Source organism: Rutilus rutilus, assembly GCF_951802725.1.
Source record: "Rutilus rutilus genome assembly, chromosome: 10".
Lineage (NCBI taxonomy): Eukaryota > Metazoa > Chordata > Actinopteri > Cypriniformes > Leuciscidae > Rutilus > Rutilus rutilus.
The window spans coordinates 32,138,378-32,158,713 of record NC_140215.1 but is presented as its reverse complement, the minus strand read 5'-3'; the positions used below and the strand labels follow the sequence as shown (position 1 = coordinate 32,158,713).

General features: G+C 37.6%; 1 protein-coding gene across 1 annotated transcript in view; it reads left to right on the top strand.

The window, feature by feature from the left end:
- Nucleotides 1-20,336, top strand: part of mylka (myosin, light chain kinase a) — a 120,594-nt gene that overhangs the window by 37,801 nt on the left and 62,457 nt on the right. The window contains exons 3-6 of the mRNA XM_084420989.1: nt 17,413-17,620; nt 18,973-19,018; nt 19,454-19,619; nt 19,710-19,875. Of these exons, the coding sequence (XP_084277115.1) occupies nt 17,413-17,620; nt 18,973-19,018; nt 19,454-19,619; nt 19,710-19,875 (586 nt within the window). The remainder of the gene's footprint in view (nt 1-17,412; nt 17,621-18,972; nt 19,019-19,453; nt 19,620-19,709; nt 19,876-20,336) is intronic.

The window sequence follows — 20,336 nt, the reverse complement described above, 5'->3', positions numbered from 1 at the left end:
TCATCAGCTCTGGGGCGCTGGAGAAATGCCTCAGGGAGGCGGGTCTGTGGAGCAGCTTAGCCAATTGCTGATTAAATAAATAAATGTTTGACATAAACTGTAGCCAATCAGCGAGCTCAAATGTAGTCTATGGGTGATTCTTTTAGCGCCCCAAGCGCGCACCCACGCCTCTGAGCGCCAATCTCTATAGCCTGGAACACACCAAGTCGACGCCGACGAACTAGCGCTGATGAAAGCCGACTGTGTTGTTGCCTCGCATCGGGGTAAAAAGCTGCACTTGAACACACCAAGATAACTATTGCCGACTGTTAGCTAGAATGCACGTTTGCGCCTGCGTGTAAATGAGACAACTGTCTATTTCTGCAGATATATTCGTCTACATTTGTCAGATACACAAACCATAAACAAAGCAGTGCATGCTTACCGTTTTGAATATTAATCCTGCTAAACTCTTTCTTTATTCCACTCCACTCATGTTAATATTTACATATTCGCCAAGGAACACTAAGGTAAGATGACGTAACATTAGAACAGCCTTCTATCTGTACCGTTTTGACTTCTTTGCTCGCTGTTTTGCTATTATTCTCGTGCACTGACTCGTTCACTAAGATGAACAGCCAATCAGAGTTCCATCTTTCACCGACGGCCCGGCGCCGATTCAACATGTCGAATCGGCCGGAAAAAAGCCGACGAGGACCAATTTCTGCCGATGGTGCGGAACAACGGGGACAGATCCAGCATGGACAGTTACCGGATTGAGGGATATGAAGCACCTGTTTGAGAAAGTAACTAACGTTAAACAGTTTGAGTTCAATTTCAAATGGCAGTGGTTCTCAAACTGGGGTACATGAGGTGACAGAAGGGGGTAGCCTAGGCGAACAATGCTGAATTTTGCAGTTCATTCAATTCTCCTCCACCTTAAAATAACATTAAAACTTAGCATGTATTTCTAGCAGGTAAAATGCGGTAAATAGGCTACGTGACATCCGATCAAATTACCTCATCTTTTGCGCTCAAAACTGACTGCATTCACAGAAGTAGCGAGCATATGATATGTTTTGTGCAAATTATGCAGTCTTGGAAAATCGCGCTATACTGCCGTTCTCGACGTGCCATTAGCCATAGTTTATAAGTGAAGTGAAGTGAAGTAATGTGTAACTCTCTGTAGCCAAATATGGTGTCCCATTCTCAGATTTTGTGCTCTGCATTTCACCCATCCAAGGCGCCCGGGGAGCGATTGGGGGTTCGGTGCCTTGCTCAAGGGAACCGCAGTTGTGGGTAATGAGAGTGGAAGATAGCGCTGTTCATTCACTTCCCCACCGACATTTCCTGCCGATACTGAGAACAAGTCAGACTCTCTAACCTCAGGCTACAACTTCCCCCTAAAGGTTTTTTTTTTTTTTTTTTTGCAGTGTATTCAAGTTCAACCTTTTCTCACAGTTGCTGGTAATGTGAGGCAACACCATTTTCATTGCCGCTAGTTCTTTGATGCCAGTTTAGTGATACAGCATGAAAACCTTTTAGAATATCTAAGCAAGCACCCTAGTATTGTGCCAGCGAGTTTTGGAAGGGCAAACACCACTCACATTTTTTTTCAGATTATATAAATAAAATATTGAATTGTCTTTGTAATTTAGTGTAATTTATTGACACACAGAATAACAGACATTCCATTTCAGGTCACACAGACCTGAGTCTTCAAACTGTGTGCTACCTACAGTGGCATGTTTTATGCAAGTATAATTCAGAATTTCTCCTTAAGCGTAAAGTGTTCTAGCAGACACAGGAAAGCCCTGAGCGCAGGTACAGCTGCTGGATTGGAGTGAGTTTGCTATGGCTGTCAGTGGAAAGTCTGACAGGATCTCCTCTATCTTCATGAATTAGCACTAGCTGAATTCACATACATTTTTACATACACAGACAGTAACTGTTTTTGCTCTTAGCTGACATTCCTAAGCTGAGAACAACACCTGAAAACAACACACATGACCCAGCTTCATTTTTAACATGCTTTTTCATGCACTGAACTTAATTTGCTTTTAGCTGTTGACTGAAGTAAACTTTGCATTTAAAATAGCAGCTAACAAGTAACTCTTTGTTTTAAAAGGGCTTTATGTAGAATTCAGAAACACTTGTTATTAGTACAACTTTTAAAAGTGTACAAATGTACGTCTATTTGCGGGTTGACATACTAGGCTATTTGTTTTTTTCTGTTTTCTGCTCAGTGTGGTATCTTGTCTAATATGTGTGGTATCTTGTTTAGTTTCACATGAGATGGTTATCTTACTTGGAATTAAGGTACAGCTGTATTTGCATAAGGTCTAGAACTGATGGAAATACTTATTTGGCCAATTCTGCTTCTTAGGGCTGGTTCACACAGAAAGCGGTTTTGCTTTGAAAAATGGGGGAAAAAACGCCGGCAGTGGAATGGGGAAAATGCGCAAGGTCTCGAGACACGTCTTTTAAAAGCTGAACTTATTTTAACTTGAGTGCCGCGTTTATAGAACATTGTGTCATGCGCGAGATGCTGAAAAAGACACGAGACTCGAGCGCAACGGTCATACATTGAAAAATAAAGTAGCGCAGTGGAATGGAGAAGAGAGATTTTCCGGTACAGGATGAGAGTTTATTAATTACTAATTATTGCTAATTATTATTTTATTTTGGTTAGTTTTTCAGTAACTGTTTTTAGTTTAGCTTAGTTTTAATTTCTAATTTATTTCAGTTTACGGAAATGTTTTTTGACCAATAGTTTTAGTTTCAGTTTTCGTTTACGAAAATAACCTTGCATATGAAAGGCTTTCGGAAGCGTGCGTTAATGTCACATCCTTTTGATTTTCCTTGCAAAAACGTCCCGAGTCCTTCACGTTATACTCAGTTTGCAGGTTATCATAGACAGCCCATTTTTAAAGTTTTGTTACAAGTTGTTCACACATTGGCAATAAAAAGTGATTAATACATGAAAATTGTTACATATAGCCCCTTTAACAGATGAAGGAAATATTTGTCATAGTAAAAGGTTGACTGACTCCGAAGTTGTGAGTTTTCAGTATGTTGTGGTCTGTTCTATTCGTTCTGTGAGACAGCACAAACAGGGATTAAAATACCTTTGTCTTGTGACTCCTAGTTTCCTGTTGTACTGCTGTTTTCTTTCAGGGCACTGAGAGGTGAAGTCAAGCATCAACAGTTTGGCATGGTGGAGGTTTCACTGCAGAATTTTAGAAAAAGGTTACCAAACCCCAAACCCCCTTGTTTAGATAATGTCCAATTAAAACTATTTGTGCACCCTTGTGAAAATTTTTAGAATTACTTGTATTGTCTTTGAAATAAAGTTGTCTTTGGTTAAAGTGCACTTCCAGATGTACTGGCACATTTATGGTAAACTAAAATACAATTTAATGTTAATTTCTATTGACACTTATATGTAATGTTTTTTAATATATTTGTAATTACACATTTGTAATGAAGTTGCGATTAAGTGCATGTATGTATATAAACTCTAATATATATTAAACTATAATATTAACTTTTAATACACCACAGTTCAAATGATATTCAAGTACTCTGCATGTGCTTTATGTTAGTCAACACATCAAAAGTGTACTTTAAAGCATGACAAAAGATTTTCAGATCAATTATTTAAAATGTAAAACTTTGACATTATTACAAAGGGCACTTTTTAAAAGTAGTCATGAAAGTCACAGATAGCTCCATATAAGAACATGTATTTAATTAATATTGTATTTTATAATTTTATACATTTATACCTGTAAGTGCAGGTTTTTAAAAATAAACTTTAAAGATTTGAAGTACACTACAAGTGCACATTCAATACAATTAAGCACACTTCTTTCTTCACAAGGGCAGTGATTCATGTTTTAAAATGAAGTTTGGACAGTTTATATACACTTTGGATTTGTCACGGTTTGAATTTGTGTGTTCATGTTTAGAGTTTGTTTTTGTTCTATTCATGTCTGAGTTTCTTTGTTAATCTTGTTAACTAGTTCTGTCACCCTCTGTCCCATACCTGTTTGTCACCATGGCTTCTGATTGCTTTAGTATTCTGTTGAGGTGTGTCTCGTTAATTTCGTCTCATTAGCTCCCTTTGTTCTCTGTGTAAATAAGCCCTTAGTTTCAGTTAGCTCCTTGTCTGGTATTAGTCATATTTAGTTGAGTGGGTGAATTTAAATAAAGTTTTCTTTGGATTTCTCCCTTCGTCTTGCGCTTTGGATCTACACTACAGCGTGACAGGATTACACTATGTTGTAAATGTTTTTGGAGTACTTTGGGAACTCTTGGTTTAAGGAGTAGGTATATTTACTGGGTAAACCTTGCATATAATAAAATAGATTTAAACAGACATGCATGCACATGCTTGTACCTCTATTTGCTAGATTTATTGTGAAGTGTGAAGGTTCAGGGGCACCATGTGCAGAGAAGTTTCTCTGGTTCTCATGAGACAAAAGTGTCAGAGAACATGTTACGGTGTGATCTAACACAGTGATCTAGTCTCACAGAGAAAGACTTTTAGACTGCAGTGTATTCTGTCGAAGAACCACCCAATTAGACAGGAAATGACTGTCTGAGTGACATGCAAAGTGATCAACCACAGTTTGTGTATTTTACAAAAGGGGTTAGTTTATCTGAAATTAATTATATAACCGTAATCAAGATAAAAATCTAACTGTAGCATGTGTTTTTGGCAAGTTCATATTTTACAATATGCATCAGCAGTACATAAACAGATTGGGGGCAACCTGTGGCTATGTTGTTTCAGATCACTGACCACACACAGACACAGGGACAAAGACCATTACAAACTGAAGTACAACTTTTGGAGTGTAAAGGAAGACATGCTCTAAAACGCTTTATAGGACCTCAGCACGATCCAGTTCAGCAGGAATCTAATCAGGAAAGAGAATCCTCAATAAAACTGTCAGACACCTCTCTCACAGGGACACAGAAGCAAATATCTCATTTGTAATGGCTGGAAAGAGCTACAGTGGCATCGGTATATCATGAGTTAGCCTTATTTTAGTTTTGGAAGATTGAAGTGTCTGCAGTTGTTCCACTCATATTGTATAGAAGCAACTTCTGACATACAATATAAATCATTATGCTGGAAGTTTTTGGGAGTGGCGTCTATTATATATATAAAAAAAGGTTTTGTTTTGTTGATTTTGTTACATTAGTTGCTTAGGGACCAACCCAAGTCAAAAGAGCACACCCCCAAGTGTCTATAATATGCTTGTCTTTAGATATGGGGGTTAGATATTGGGTTTCATATGTTTATAATCCAGCATGCATTAATTGTAGATGTGATTGCTTAAAACAGCACACCTATCCTGAAAATGGTAGATGATGTGAGGATGTCTTTAGGGTAACGTACGAGAATAATTACTTGTTAAAGTTAAATACTTAAAGTTATTGGTTTATCTCTAACCTGTATGAGCAATAGGAAAAGTAATGATGACTCTCTCTCTCTCCCTCTCCCTCTCTCTCTCTCCCTCTCCCTCTCTCTCACACAAAATCGTACAGAACAGGAGCTTATTGAAAGCAGACGTGGTAAACTTTCACTTCCATAAAATGACTGCTTTTCCTCTTACTTTTTTCTCAATTCATCCTTATGCTTTCCACTTCCAGCAGTCCTAATAAATCTGTTGTCCCTAATTTTTCATTTTATATATATATATATATATATATATATATATATATATATATATGTATGTGTGTGTACCAAAATATGTTGATAAATGAATTGATAAGGATAGATCTCTTAAATAGATCTCTTAAATCTCTTAAACAGAGATAAATGTTATTTCTGTGTCATAAGTCAGCTGGCTACCTAGACACCATTTTAAGGCCAGAAACATTTTTATAAGTATTCAAACGCTGGGTGCGTGTCGATCTGCTCCTAGTCTCAATTGCAAATTCCTTCCAGTGCACTGAAAAGTTTGCTCCCTAAAAAGTCTCCCAATGCACTGTGAAAACAAGGGAGCATTAATGCTCACTATGCTCCCTTACCGGAAATTCTGAAGCACAAAACATAAATCGGGTGAGCCAACTCAATAATGCTGTCAAAAATATATTTAAAAAAATATATATGTATGGATACTGAAATATCTGAAACGGTTCCAATACTCATTTTCTGTATTATCTATACACTGATGTATCCCACCTCTCCCAGAAGTTCTGTGAATCTCCCAGAAATCGAGCGAGCGAGAGGGAAACGCTGTCTGTGTCCAAAATCGTATATACTCTTTTGAGTAGGTACTTATTTTGATAAAGTAATTGCTTCATGACCGCTATAAAGTACGTTCTGTATAGCATGAGTGTGTGTATGAATGTAATCCGGACACACTCAATTTGCCATGCTGTCATTATCATGTGACCTACCAGCGTCAGTTACATCGCTTCAATTTTAAGACAATTTTAATGAACTGTTTTATGAATTAAAACAAGAGTTTTGGCAGGAGAGCAGAACTTGCGCTGAACTAAAGTGATTATAAAGGGAGCTTTCTTTGATCACTTTGTGTAAATAATTTAATAACCATTGGGATAACAGTTGTTTTTCATGCTACTAAAAGAAACAATGTGAAATCGACTGTTCAGTCGCTACCCCTGAAACCTTGCATATCAAAGCAATCATTTATCACAGATCAGGCTTTAGAATGAACATGTTCACATCCATCTTTCACTAAATGTGTTTGTGAAGCTTGCGTCCAATTGTGACATTAATAATTACACCCTACTGACATGATCAGGCACTTTTGAAAATAAACAGCCACTTCCTAAATGTTAGATTCCTTCAAAAGTTATGCAGAGACAGTGTTCTTCCACAACTAAAAACTGCACAACATTTGGAAAACTCCGCAGGCATCTAAATATCTTTTTAGTCTTTTTTTTAATGTTGCAGTATCTCTCTCTTCAGTATTTATTTATACTCTTCAATTTTTAGAAAACAATAAAAACAAAAAACAAAGGAAGGACTTGAAAAATGTGGAAGCATGTCAGTAGGCAACAACTTAATAAAGTAAAGCATGTAAATAACTTCATTAAGTGTGTCCTTGGATGCCTTTTTAAACAGTATTGAAGAAGTTCCCATGTATTCTGCCACATGTGTTGCCCGCTGTTCTTTACTGTCTGCTCCAATTCTCCCATTTAAACATTAAAATGCTAGTTTAATAAAGAACTTTAAATGCAGTTTGTAAAGAGGTTTGTTGATAAGGGGAGAAAGAGGCGGAAATGTTTTACACGATAATTATAAAATAAACAAATTCTTTCATCGTTTACTCACCCTCAAGTAGTTCCAAACCTGTATGAATTTGCTGAACACAAAAGAAGATATTTTGAAGAATATGGGTAACCAAACAGTTGACTTCCATAGTATGGAAAAGAAAATACTTCATAATTCACATTGGAACAACTTGAGGGGTAGGCTAAATGATGACAGAATTCAATTGTTCTATCCCTATTCCTTTTTATCCCTTTAAGCATAAGATCAAAAGGATTAAGATCCTCAACATCTGTATGTCCAAACATACAGTATACATGATAATGCATTCATCTAAAAATCCTTGTGTCCAGGTATAAAACCATGTTTTACAAGTATATTAAACAGGCTTTTTGAATGAAACTTTGGTAATATTTCTACAGAAATGGACACTGTGGATAAGAATGTAGGGAAGCAGAATGAGTTGTGTTTAACAGAGAAGCTGAGCATATGTTAATGATATCAGAGTGTTTGAGGGCTCTGGGAGCCTCTAGACTGATTGTACGCAGTATTTCAGGTGCGTGACCTCGCCAGGTTTTAACAGCGAAGGTGAAGCCAGGAAAAAGTGATAACAGGAAAGAGAGAGAGAGAGGGGGAGAAACATGAGGTTGAGTTCACTGTCAAACAACAGCCTGATTTTTCGGCCCACTACCCAGTGGAATGTGAGCGGTGTGTATCAGTTTACTATATAAACCTTCATGACCTGAGGGCCGTTCAGAGTGACGGTATGCCACCCGTTTGAGCTATGGGAGTTATTTACAGTGCTTGAAAGGGAGCACTGCATTAAAATTCATCTCAATTCTGGTTCTCTTTCCTCACAATTATTTCAACTTAAACCGTTTAATGTAGTGTTTTCTTTTTGCTGTTGTTCTCATCAAAGCTCATCAGTCATGCTCAATACCAGTTAACCCCCACCAAACCAGACATGTATTTGTTTTTACTAATCAGTTAACACTATTAATAATATTAAATGGCTATTATATAATGATTTACCTTGAAACATATATAATTCACTTTGTAGAAGAAACAGACTCACTTAGTCCCAGGAGATGTTGGCTATCAACAACAAGGCAACTCCTATGACTAATTGGGAATGGGACGCAAGCGTAGGATTGATCACCCTGTCGCTGGCCGCCTTTGGGGAGGGTGTATAGTGTGAAAGGCCGAAACACCCTAGGATCCAAAGGTACACTACTGACGATGCGCTCCCCAAATTTTATCAGGCTCACTGTTCATGAACTCTTGGAAGTGCTTGCACAAAGGATAGTAACATCTCATCCTGTGTTCTTGGAATCTTGCTCAATAAGAAACCTGTATATGTACATGCTCTATTGAAACGGTTTTTTTTTTTTTTGTAGATTAAAATGAAAGAATCTCCTCAAGACTCATGTTGCATCTATGCATAAGTTGGAACTACTGTGCATGATTACGTATTGACAACAGATTGTACTCTGAGTTGTTCAAATTGTTGGGCTTTTTTGAATTGTATATAATTGACTGTGTCTAAATGATAAAAACAGAAACATAACATCATTTTAATGCGGTATTACATTGTTAAATGTAACCAACTACGAGGACATATTGTGTACTTTGCATACATATTGTAATGTGTTGGTGATTCAGCATTTCATCTACATAAAACTAAAGGCTAATACCAACATAGGCTCAATGAAAAGTGTGCCTCTATTGTACCTTTTTATTTTTTAATTTTTTTTATTTCCTTTAAAATTCACTGCAGATATCGGCTGAAATGAACACTGTACTGGCAGCAAAAAACACAACTTTTATTCCTGATGATGCAAATTATGATGAATTTTTCATGCGGTTATACTACTAAAACTACGGAGACCTTAAAGGGACTTGGTGAAAAAAAAAAAAGGATATGGGAGGAAAAAATATTTGGCACTGCCTTTGCGTTCTCTCGCAAATGTGGGAACGCAAAGGTTTTTTCAAGTGAATGCAAAGTTTCACCTCACCTGGTCCAGAATTGCATGAGCCGGAGCACTCGGGAATGAGTCCCGTGAAAAAAGACACTTGTGGGAGGGAACTAAAATGTCATGGTTGCTTTAACAAATGTGTTCTTGCTCTATCAGCAAATGTGGTCGCTCTATCAAACGCAATTTCTTTTAAAACTGCTGCGATACGTACAACAACCAACAGAATAAAACTTTGCCAGACTCACGTTCATCTTTGTGGCTTTTAATGCCACTCACTACCCAGACAGCAACATAGAAAAATTTCCCAATGAAAATATTTCTGCAAAATAATATTATGCTGCTTGTTGTATGTTTTGTGATTTTCAAAGTGATATGTCTACCACCCAGACAGCAACATAGTGTTGTCCCAGACCCGGGACATATCTGGTACATGTGGATTCAACGCGTACCAGATGTGGGCCAGTGAAAATTGCAGAATTTTTTCACTGAAGCTAGATTACCTAAAACTCGCAAAGACTCCCTGGTGGAAAAGAAAGAAAAAGCCAGACTAATTTAGTATACTTCAAGTGTGTTAATGATTAGTTAACTTGAAGTGTGCTATTTTAAAAACAACTAATTTTGTACTACGTATATTTTAGTTGTAATTAAATTGTATAAAGCATAACTTTAATTGTATTTAGTGTACTTTTTTTGTACTAAACTGAAACAACTTCAAGTATACTAAGTATATGCCTGTGTAGGGACTAATTACATGCTTGATTAGTGATATTACGAGTGTCTTCGAAACATACAAGCAATATACCATAAGTGTATATTTTTATATAAAATATTTTTATTTTTGCCTTTTATTAGGATAGGACAGTAGCTAGACTGGAAGTGAGGTGGGAGAGAGAGAGGGGGGATGGGATCAGGAAAGTTCCGCGAGCCGGGACTCGAACTCGGGTCGCCCGAAGCACAGCGGCGTTACAAATTGCACACTTTGTCTTCTATAATAAATGCACATTAATAGACAAATAATACTTAGCTATACTTTGTACAAAATACTATTGTATACTATAATGTATTTTGAAAGTATATATTTCCAGCACACAGTTAAAATATACCTAAAATATATTTTTAATAAAGTGCAAATAAATACAGTTTTAAAAAATAAACTAAATTTTCACTTCAAGTATATTTTTCAAAAATTATTTTTAAGTACAGTTATTTTAAAGTGTGTTAAAAGTTGTATTGTGAAAATAGGTAAAAGCATGATGCTAATACACTTTTAATATATTAAAGATAGTACAGTTTGTGTTAGTATATTTGCAATGTACTATTGAAAAAGGAAATATATTTTAAATACAATAAAGTATCCTTTTTTTCTCACTAGGGCTAGTTCAAGCCAGCAAAATGCATTTCAGAAATGCAAGTCTAGTTTATTCTCATAATAGTCAGATTTCACTTCATTAATGAAGTCTGTGAGTGTATTGCTTTTCAGAGTGTGTGGCATGTGTACATTACTGAATGGATAACTCAGAATACACTAAATTGAGCATATAGTATATAACTTGTTTTATAGAATGTGGTTAATAGCTATACAAGTATGTGCTATGTAAAGTTTTGGCTGTATATCATCAACAGCAGGTCATTAGTGAATATTTGTCTGAGGCCCCATAATGAGAGCCAGGTGGAACATCCCCAGTGCTGATTCCAGATCAGCCAGAGAACCTCCGAACTCTGCATGTACCATCAGTCTGCACTCTTATTTAGGAAATCAACATCTCAGACTCTAGAATTTGTCAACATTGTTTCAGTTGAGCCGCTGTCATCATGTTTAGATTACAAAAACAAGCCATCATTGAAAAACAAATAATATCACATAAAAAACATTCAAGAAAAAAAAAAAAAAAAAAACCTCTACATTGTGTCTCAGTTTGGCCTCTAGATGAGGAATCTTGTGAGACGCCTCAGAGCATGTCTGTGGAGTCTGATGTTCCCTGGAATGAGTTCTGGGCAGCAGTCTAAAGGAATCATTAAAAGAAGAGTGCATTTTGATTGCTAGTGATCTTGTAGCAAAACAAACAATATTGATGTATTAGAACAAGCTGGGTATGTGGTTTTGTCTCATGTTGTTGCTGTTCTTTGTGTATGTACACATGCAGTGCCCCAAAGCCAAAATGAAGAGTACTCCTGTCATTTCACTAGCCACTGTACATCTACTCATATGTTCCAAAGGGTGTATTTAGTACTGTTTGCAGTCAAGCAAATAAAAGGCCACTCTAAAATGTGCAGTTTTACTGTATAGGGGGAGGTTGTTGATTGTGGCCTGTAGAATGTTGGTCCACTCCTCTTCAATGGCTGTGCGAAGTTGCTGGATATTGGCAGGACCTGGAACACGCTGTCGTACCCCCCCAATTTCAGCTCATGAAAAATGGGGGCAAAAACAAAAGTGTTGCGTTTATAATTTTGTTCTGTGTATTTAACAATGATTTATTTTATGTAAATTTGCTCACCTGTCTAAAAAAGTACATGGAAGAATGGCGTCTCTGTCAAGTCGTGAAGCTCTGTTAAGATGAAGTTTGCCACAAAGCTCTCGGCATCTCGAAAACACCACCACCTAGTTCTCCTTTTGTCCCAAAGTCTGCTTGCCATGATCCATAATGTTTGAACGAAACAACAACAGCATGCCACTAAACATTACGCAGTTATCCACATCTGTCGCCAAGGTTACCATGGCAGTACAAGCGGAAACCAGGGATAACGCGGATATTACGTCATTGATAGGCGACAAGTGACGGGCACTATTTAAAATTGTGAATTTTTCCGAATTTAAAATTCTTGGAAACATTAAGGATAATGTAAGTACACAATTGAAAGAAATATATAACACTGTGCAAGTGGTTTTTGGATATTTTGATACAAAATTCTTACATGTTGTACCTTTAAAAAAAAAAAAAAAGCTGTTTTATTCTAGCTTTATGCAGTCTTTTTTTTTTTTTAATCAACACTTGAATATGAGTAAGTTTCTTAAAGGGGTGGTTGAATGTGATTTGACTTTTTTAACTTTAGCTAGTATGTAATGTTTCTGTTTGAGCATAAACAACATCTGCAAAGTTACAACGCTCAAAGTTCAATACAAAGGGAGATATTTGCTTTTAAAGAAATCAATTTCTAAGGACTACAGCAAACGGCCGGTAGGGACTACAAGACATTCCTCCAGGGTTAGTGACATCACTAACCCCAACATTTACATAAACCCCTCCTCTGGGAACACGATAAATAAAAGGGGCGAGGCCATTTTATGTTGCTTTGGAGAAGAGTTGTTGTGGTAGTAGAGTGTCGTTGCCGCTATGCCGTCGAAACACTGTTATTTTCACCCAGATTGCAGGTCCACTTTGTTCAGTCTTCCTAAGGACGGTTACAATTTATTTTTAACTCGGTCCCTCATAATTATAATCCAAATGTCGCTCTCTGTGCTGCACATTTTCTGGAGGAAAGCTTCCTCAATCTACGCGAGTTCAATGCAGGATTCACACAACGGCTTGTCCTGAAAGATCGAGCAGTTCCAACTTTAAAAACAGAAGCTGGTGTTTACGAGCCACAACCTGTAAGTATAATTTTTTCGTTGATGTGTTTTCCTGTAATAGTTTGTATTGTTAATTGTACCTTGTAGCAAGGAAGTAAACAAAGGACAGCGCTGTTTGGCTCCACAAACCAGTTTGTTAAATGCTAATTCATACTTATCCGACAAACACATACAAACTTCTGTTTAATATCACCAGCGCAGCGAACTTGGAATGTTTGTGGTTGTTGTCGTTTATGTGATCAGTATAAATTATTCTTTGATTATAGCTTTTATGTATTGTTTATCTACATTCTTGTTTATCTACAGGCATGCAAAACTGTTGTAAAGCCAATGTTTAGTGTTCGTATTGGGTTAATAGTTCTGGCGACAGATATTTAGCAACAATCGTTCTAAATATACAAAAGTAACAGTGTCATATAGTCAGTAGCGATCACAATAGATCTTCAGTCTTAAAAAAAAAACATACCATTCTGAAACGTCCTTTAACAGCCGTTCTTGAACAGGTTCTGCTCGATCCTCTCCACTAACATTCTCTGGGTCTGATTCGGGCTCAAATTGGTATGGCAATATTGACGCCGTTGTTTATAATACACCGAAGCACAAACTACCGGTAAGGGTAAGGGGCGTGACGTTTCCGAACAACGTGCACTTGGCGGTTAGCGAATCACAACACAATGGGCTAGCTAACCAATCTGAGCCAATTGCGTATTTTTGAGGGGGGGGCTTCATAGAACCCAGAAATCATCCGAATGTTTTTACAAGGAGGGACAGAGCAGTGTAGAATAATGGTTAAATATGTGAAAAATAATGCAATTTTTTTTAAACGAAGCATGAACACTTGTTACAGTGCACCCCACAAACACAATCAAGCCTTCAAAAAAAGGTGTTTTACCACCCCTTTAAAAAAAAGCAACAGTTTTAGCAAAAAGCTGAGAAAATCACGTTTTTTTAAAGACTACATCCAGATCGGATTCAGAATGATGATTAAAACACAGATGGAGTAGATCGAGTCCATCAACACCCCCAAAGCTTCACAGTCCTGTAGCTCGTCCTGGGTCGACATTTCATGCATTCAAATCAGGCAGTTTTGATTTATATTCTATTTAATTTTGATGATTGCGTTATTTTACATATGCATCTGCTTACATATGATATCTGCTTCTTTTTCGCATGTGTTTTGATCAGGAGATTCAGTGCTTTTTCAGAAAATGCCTAGTAGCGCGCCCAACCGTATAACAGTGAAAACATGGAATGATGGAAATTTCAATGGTGGTGAAAGAGTTAATGACAGTTCTGTATAGTTAAACCAACAAGGTTCAAACAACAGATGTGCAAAGTTACTGTGGTTTCGGGAAACTTGTGACTAGCTAGTTAATTTCTCCATAGATGCATTGTAGGCTACTATGGTAGTTAAAGGGATAGTTCACTTTGAAATAAAATTTTGGTATGTTTTAGCTTACCTCAAGGGCATCCAAGATGTAGGTGTCTTTTTTTCCGCAGTAGTTTCAATTTTGATATTTTTTGGTCAAACCGTTCTTGTCTGTCAGTCATATAATGCAGGTCTATGGTCACTGTCTCAAAACACAAGCACAGAGTCCAAATTAAAACAATTCCCCATCGTCCAAATGAAAGAATTCCCCATCATAAGTACACATTGATGGCCTAAGACACGAAACGAGTGGTTTGTGTGAGAAAACGAACCCGCCCGCGGGCGGGTATAGATGTATACACTAGATGTCACCTTCGCTACTGCAGTTCATTGGAACGAAACCGTAGCCAAGGCGACATCTATGTATATATCTATACCCGCCCGCGCCGTCAGATCATTTGGACGTGTGCTGTTTTCAAGAGATAACAACGATATAAATACTGTTCGTTTTCTCACACAAACCGCTCGTTTCGTGTCTTAGGCCATCAATGTGTACTTACGATGGGGAATTGTTTCATTTGGACGATGGGGAATTGTTTTAATTTGGACTCTGTGCTTGTGTTTTGAGACCGTGACCATCGACCTGCATTGACTGACAGACAAGAACGGTTTGACCTAAAAATATCAAAATTGAAACTACTGCAGAAACAAAGACACCTACATCTTGGATGCCCTTGAGGTAAGCTAAAACATATCAAAAATTAATTTCAAAGTGAACTATCCCTTTAAGCAGAGAGTTATGAGGAATGCGCCCCAGAACAGTTGGTGGGGAGTTTAGCATGTACAAAAATGTATCAATTTATCATTGTTTGGCTGATTATCTTTATAGGGCAATAGACTGTGAATACAATAGTCCTCTCTTTGTCTGGTCTTGCTTAAGACTTGTGCCCTACTTGTGCTGTCAGTATGAATTGTGTGAGAGAAAACACGAAAAAAAGCAGATGTTCTGTGCAAACAACCCTGTGTTTTTCCTCCCCTCAGCATCGGAAGTAAGTCCTGCTGGATTTTTGAGGTAGAGCTCTTGACCACATGTCTCAGAGTAAAGGCTTCAAACTGAGAGCGTGTACACAAGAAAAACAGCAGCCGACATAGAGGAAATACCAGCACTGCACTGATTTAATAAAGAATTCTGAGCTAATATTGCTATTTTTGGGCAAATCTGCAGTGAAGTGGACCTGTCACTGTGAGGTCCGTTTGCCTGAAAGGAAGAGAGGCCAGTCTTGACACGCTCCTAGAAACCTTTGCTGTATGGTAAAGTTTTTGCTTTCATTTTAGCCTTGGAATTTTGGAAGGGCATCTGGAATCAATCTATTGTCTACTAGCCATCGAGCTGTATAAATTTGTGTATTCGATCTGAAATCTGTTGCAGCTTGTAGTAGTTAGCAGTTTCCTCTGATTTTAGTTTCATGTGAAGTGGATGTGTGGCGCTGCTGGTTTGCAGACAGAGAGGTAGATTGTGTTTCATGATTTGATTGGTCCACTTCCAATTTACAATGTTAAACAATCTTACTGAGATCTGCAGAAAAAAGACATGCCAACATTAGTAAAAGACAGGGTGAATGGGGGAGATTATCCATATGGTGTCCTTATTAGACATGGTCAGCACACAGATTTGGAATGGTTGATAGAACCGAGAGAAAACAAGTAGAAAGAGATCAATGAAGTGAACAGGAGTGAGTATGAGCTCTTCACAAGAACCACAGTAGTACCGCTCCCATCAAAATGACTCAGGCATTTGTGTTTGTTGTATTATAGATGGATCAGGTGCTCCTTTCTTTGTGCTGATCTATAACTGATAAACATTTCACTACTACAAAAGAATTCTCAGGGTGAATGAAAATAATGCATGGTGTTTGCTGAGGCAAGACAAGTTTAGTCATGATGTTAATAAGCTGATCCGGAAGGCTAGTTTGCTGTTTTTGGGGGAGGAGGTTTCGAATAAAAAAACACCTTAGTAAGTGTGTAACAACCTGGCAACTACCTTAACAATGTGTTGGTGAGTTTTACATGGGCAAAAATTTCTTCTGAAAATGGGTACCATGGAACTTTGATATATATACAATGGAACCAAATGATTGCCATATTTGTTTACCATGGTATTTAAACAGTATTCCAAAGTAATTCAAGGAAAATATTTTTAGTACTGTGCCATGACCAAAACCATAGTATTGTCATAGTAGTAGCATAGTCTTTAAAGAGGTGTCCAATCCTGCTCCTGGAGGGCCAACATACTGCAAAGTTTAAGCTTAGCCCCTGAACCAGCTAATCAAGGGCTGTGTCCGAAAACCTAGGCAGCTGACTATCAGGCAATGACTTTGCAGGCAGCATTTGCGCACAAAAGTATCTCAAAAAACTGATTTCGGACAGACTTGTGAGGCAGCATAATGGTTTAATGATCTATTCTACAGCAAAATAGAGAGCTTTAGTGAAAACAAAGCAAATATTTAATTACTAATATAGTAATTTCTCACTAGAAATGATACACAAAATGTTGGTTAAAAACTTACATTTACACACAGACTGACCACCAACCACAACTTTTTGACACTCTCTTCTTTTTTTAGCTCAACTGTCACAAAATGGAAAGCACAGGATTGTGCGATATCAAAGGCAGCGATGGATACATCTATGCTGCCTTTAATAACCAAACAGTTGAAGGAATCTCAGGAGAGGGGAAATGTAATTAGTACTTGAGTAATTTAACCAACTATTTTGCTGTAGATCAGATTATGCTGCCCTTTCAGGAGATACCTTTGTGCGCAAGGGAGCAAAACTCAAAGAAGTTGACTGTCCAGGAACAGGATTGGGAACCCCTGGATTTACAGTAGTAAAATGGTTCCTTTTTTGCACTTTTTTGCACTTTTTTGCTAGTGTTGGTTTGAATTTCTGGCAAAATCATAAATTATTATAATCAAGACAGAAAGAGAGGTACTGCGGCTGGTATGAAGTTTCTCTTGTTCATCACACACACATGCAGAAATCTCAGGAAATAAGTAGGAGAGCTTTTTCCCTCTTGGTCTATGAGCAGGGCAACGCTGATAATCAGTTACTGAGTAACTAATAATGAAGGCTGTTCCCGATTCTGTTCACTGGCTTTCAAGCATGTCCAGAATGCCGTTCATTTCTCTTTATGTATGTTTGACTAATCTTACATTTGTTGGAGTGTTTATCTCTTAGCTTCCTGTGTATATGTGATCTTTGTCAGGTACGTGGATTTCCAGAGCCCCAGGTCTGCTGGTTTAGGAATGGGAAGCTGCTGATAGCAGGGGATCATTATTCTATGGAACAAAGTGCTCGTGGAACCTTTAGTCTGGTGGTCCAGGAAGTCCAGGATGACGATAGAGGACGTTACACCTGTGAAGCTGTCAATGATGCTGGGAGCTGCCAGGTTACCGTGGAGATCGTTGTGGAAGGTAAATAATCATCTTAATGGGCTTGAGGCTCATCTTGAGACGGTGATCTAGAAAGATCAGGGTCAGTGATCAATGTTAGGGTTATGGGATAATCTATGCTGTAGATTAAGAAAAATAAGTAAGTTGGAGAATATATGGCCAGGATATCTAGAATATATAACAGGCCCTATGTTACACATCTGCATATATCTCGTCTACTGGCAAGTCTACTATCAGTCAAGTCAAAAAAGTCACAAAAAAGTAAACAAGTTATTTCTATAGCACATTTGAGAGTTGCGCCAAAGTGCTGTACAATAAAACTTTGAGCATATAAAAAGAAAGCATTTAAAGGTATAGTGGAGGATTTTTCCGAATTTTAGAAAAGAACCGCCCTCTCCACTTGCACATGCGCAACACTCTACCTGCTCCCGAGAGGGAACGCCTATTAAACGTGTGCGAGAGAGCATGCACGAGCCCAGTTCTCCTCGTGCATGCTCTGTTTACAATTTGCTGTCGGCATCGCTCATACATGCTTACTTGCAAGCACGTACGACGGCCTTACGTAAACATATCACCAGAATGATTGACAATTAGGAGGACCAATAGTCTTGATGATCCACCCGGAAAAAGAAAATTCTCCACTATACCTTTAAGGAAAACATACAGCGTAAAAAAATATAAACTCATTAAATAAAATACAATCAGAAGACAACAACATAAAACCCTTTAACTAATCTTAGACATTTTTACTGACAAAAATGGTGAATAAGAAAATAATCTTTCAAAAACAAGAGCAGTTGGTTCTGATGGTGTGTTTTAGAGATTGAAGATGTTAGGCAGAATGTCCAAGCTGCTCTTTTCCATTACACACGGTGAGGCTGTCAAGTTCACAAAAGGAACCATAAAAAAGGTGTCAACATGACTTGGGTGGTATATTCAAGTTTATGCAATTATTTAAGTCTGTCAATTCTGCCAATAAACTTGATTTGCAATGGGGATTGAATAATTTTGATTACAACTGTACTTAAAAGTTTACATTACGGTGTAATGCATTTCTCATTTTCCACTTTTTACCTGCGGTAAAAGTCTTCACAGTCAGAGATGCAGCACTACAGCTGTACTGATTTATAGACTAGTAAATGCTTAATAAACTTCCTCCAGCATACTTCACAAAAACACAAACATATGGAGCCATTCAAATATTTTACAACTAGCAGCAGATAATAGCAGCTGTTGCATGTTTATGAAGGGAGGAGAGAAAGAGGAAAGGGGAAATTTGTGCTTTTTATGTTTCTAATGAATTCTGTGTGTTTATGGATGAGTGTATACATTGTATTTGGAGCTTCATGAATAACCTTTTCCATCCCACACAGGAAATGCTGTGAAAAAATACAGTCTTCCTTCCTCTAACAGAGCAGGGTGAGATACACACTGTCCGAAAAGCACCACACAAGGAAATTTCATGCATATCATTTTGGTAGTTAGTTATACATTGTTTACTGTTACTATTTTTGTTCATTAATTTTTTTTTTTAATTATCATCATGTGAAGAATATGATTCACAAAAGTGTCATAGTAAAATTTTTCTTAGCTTAAAATCAAATGTATTGTAGCGCTTTATCTTGGAGCTGGTTGGTAATGAAAAAACACCTGACAAAAACTGATAAGCTATGAAATTTCTGTCAAATATGCATTCTCGATTAACATTTGGCCAACATTTTGGCCTTTGCTGCCTGCCACCTGAGGACATAATTGAGCTAATTTGAAAAGAAACTGCATGTGCATGCAATATGTTCCTGGGTTTAGTCGTGTGAATCAGAAGAATTACATACATTTTCTCTCTTTTGTCACCAGCGGATCTATGGGTGTTCCTGCAGTAGAGAATAGACCCAGTATCTGGGGTGAAAGCCCCCCAAAGTTTGTGACTAAACCTTCTCGCCTGTATCTCAAAGTTGGACAGAGTGGCAAATTCTCTGCCAAGATCACAGGGCGACCCCAGCCACTGGTGCAGTGGTGTAAGGTGAGACATGATTAACCAATATTTGAAATCACAGTTTGGGTCAAGTGCAGGTAGTGTGGGAATATTCATTCCCCGTGTTTCCTCTGTCAGGGAGAAGATAAGATCCAGCCATCGGATCACTATAACATGTTTGAGAGATCAGGAATGCATTTCCTGGAGATTCGCCATGTGTGCTCTGAGGACGCTGGAGTGTACACCTGTCTGGTGGCCAACAGTGCTGGGAAAGCCTCTGCAACTGCTGAACTCATTGTACAAGGTAAGAGAAGGGTGTATTGATGGAGAAACAGATTACGAATGGATTCTAGACCAGGCCAATGTAGGCCACTTCCCCATGGGCTCTAACTACCACCATCTATCTAAATTTTTTCTCATGTAAAATTTGAAAACGTATACTTTGGCAAAGTGTTTTGTAAATGCAGAATTCATTGACATTATTGCAGCTTTATAGCTCACAATTGCAACTTTATTTCTCATATTTTTAAAATAATTCTCATTGTATGAATATTACATTTCACAATTGCAACAAATGAGGCTGGTGCCCTGGATCCTTGTTGGATCATATTCAGTCTTTGGTAACAGATTTTTCCACAGGTGTCAGGGCAGTAACTATAGCAATATGTGTTTCATTAATGTCTTAATATTATCCAGCTAAAATAAATAAATAAAAATCACAGTTTAAAGTCTGAAATTCTTATGGTTTATTCTGTTGATCTGTTG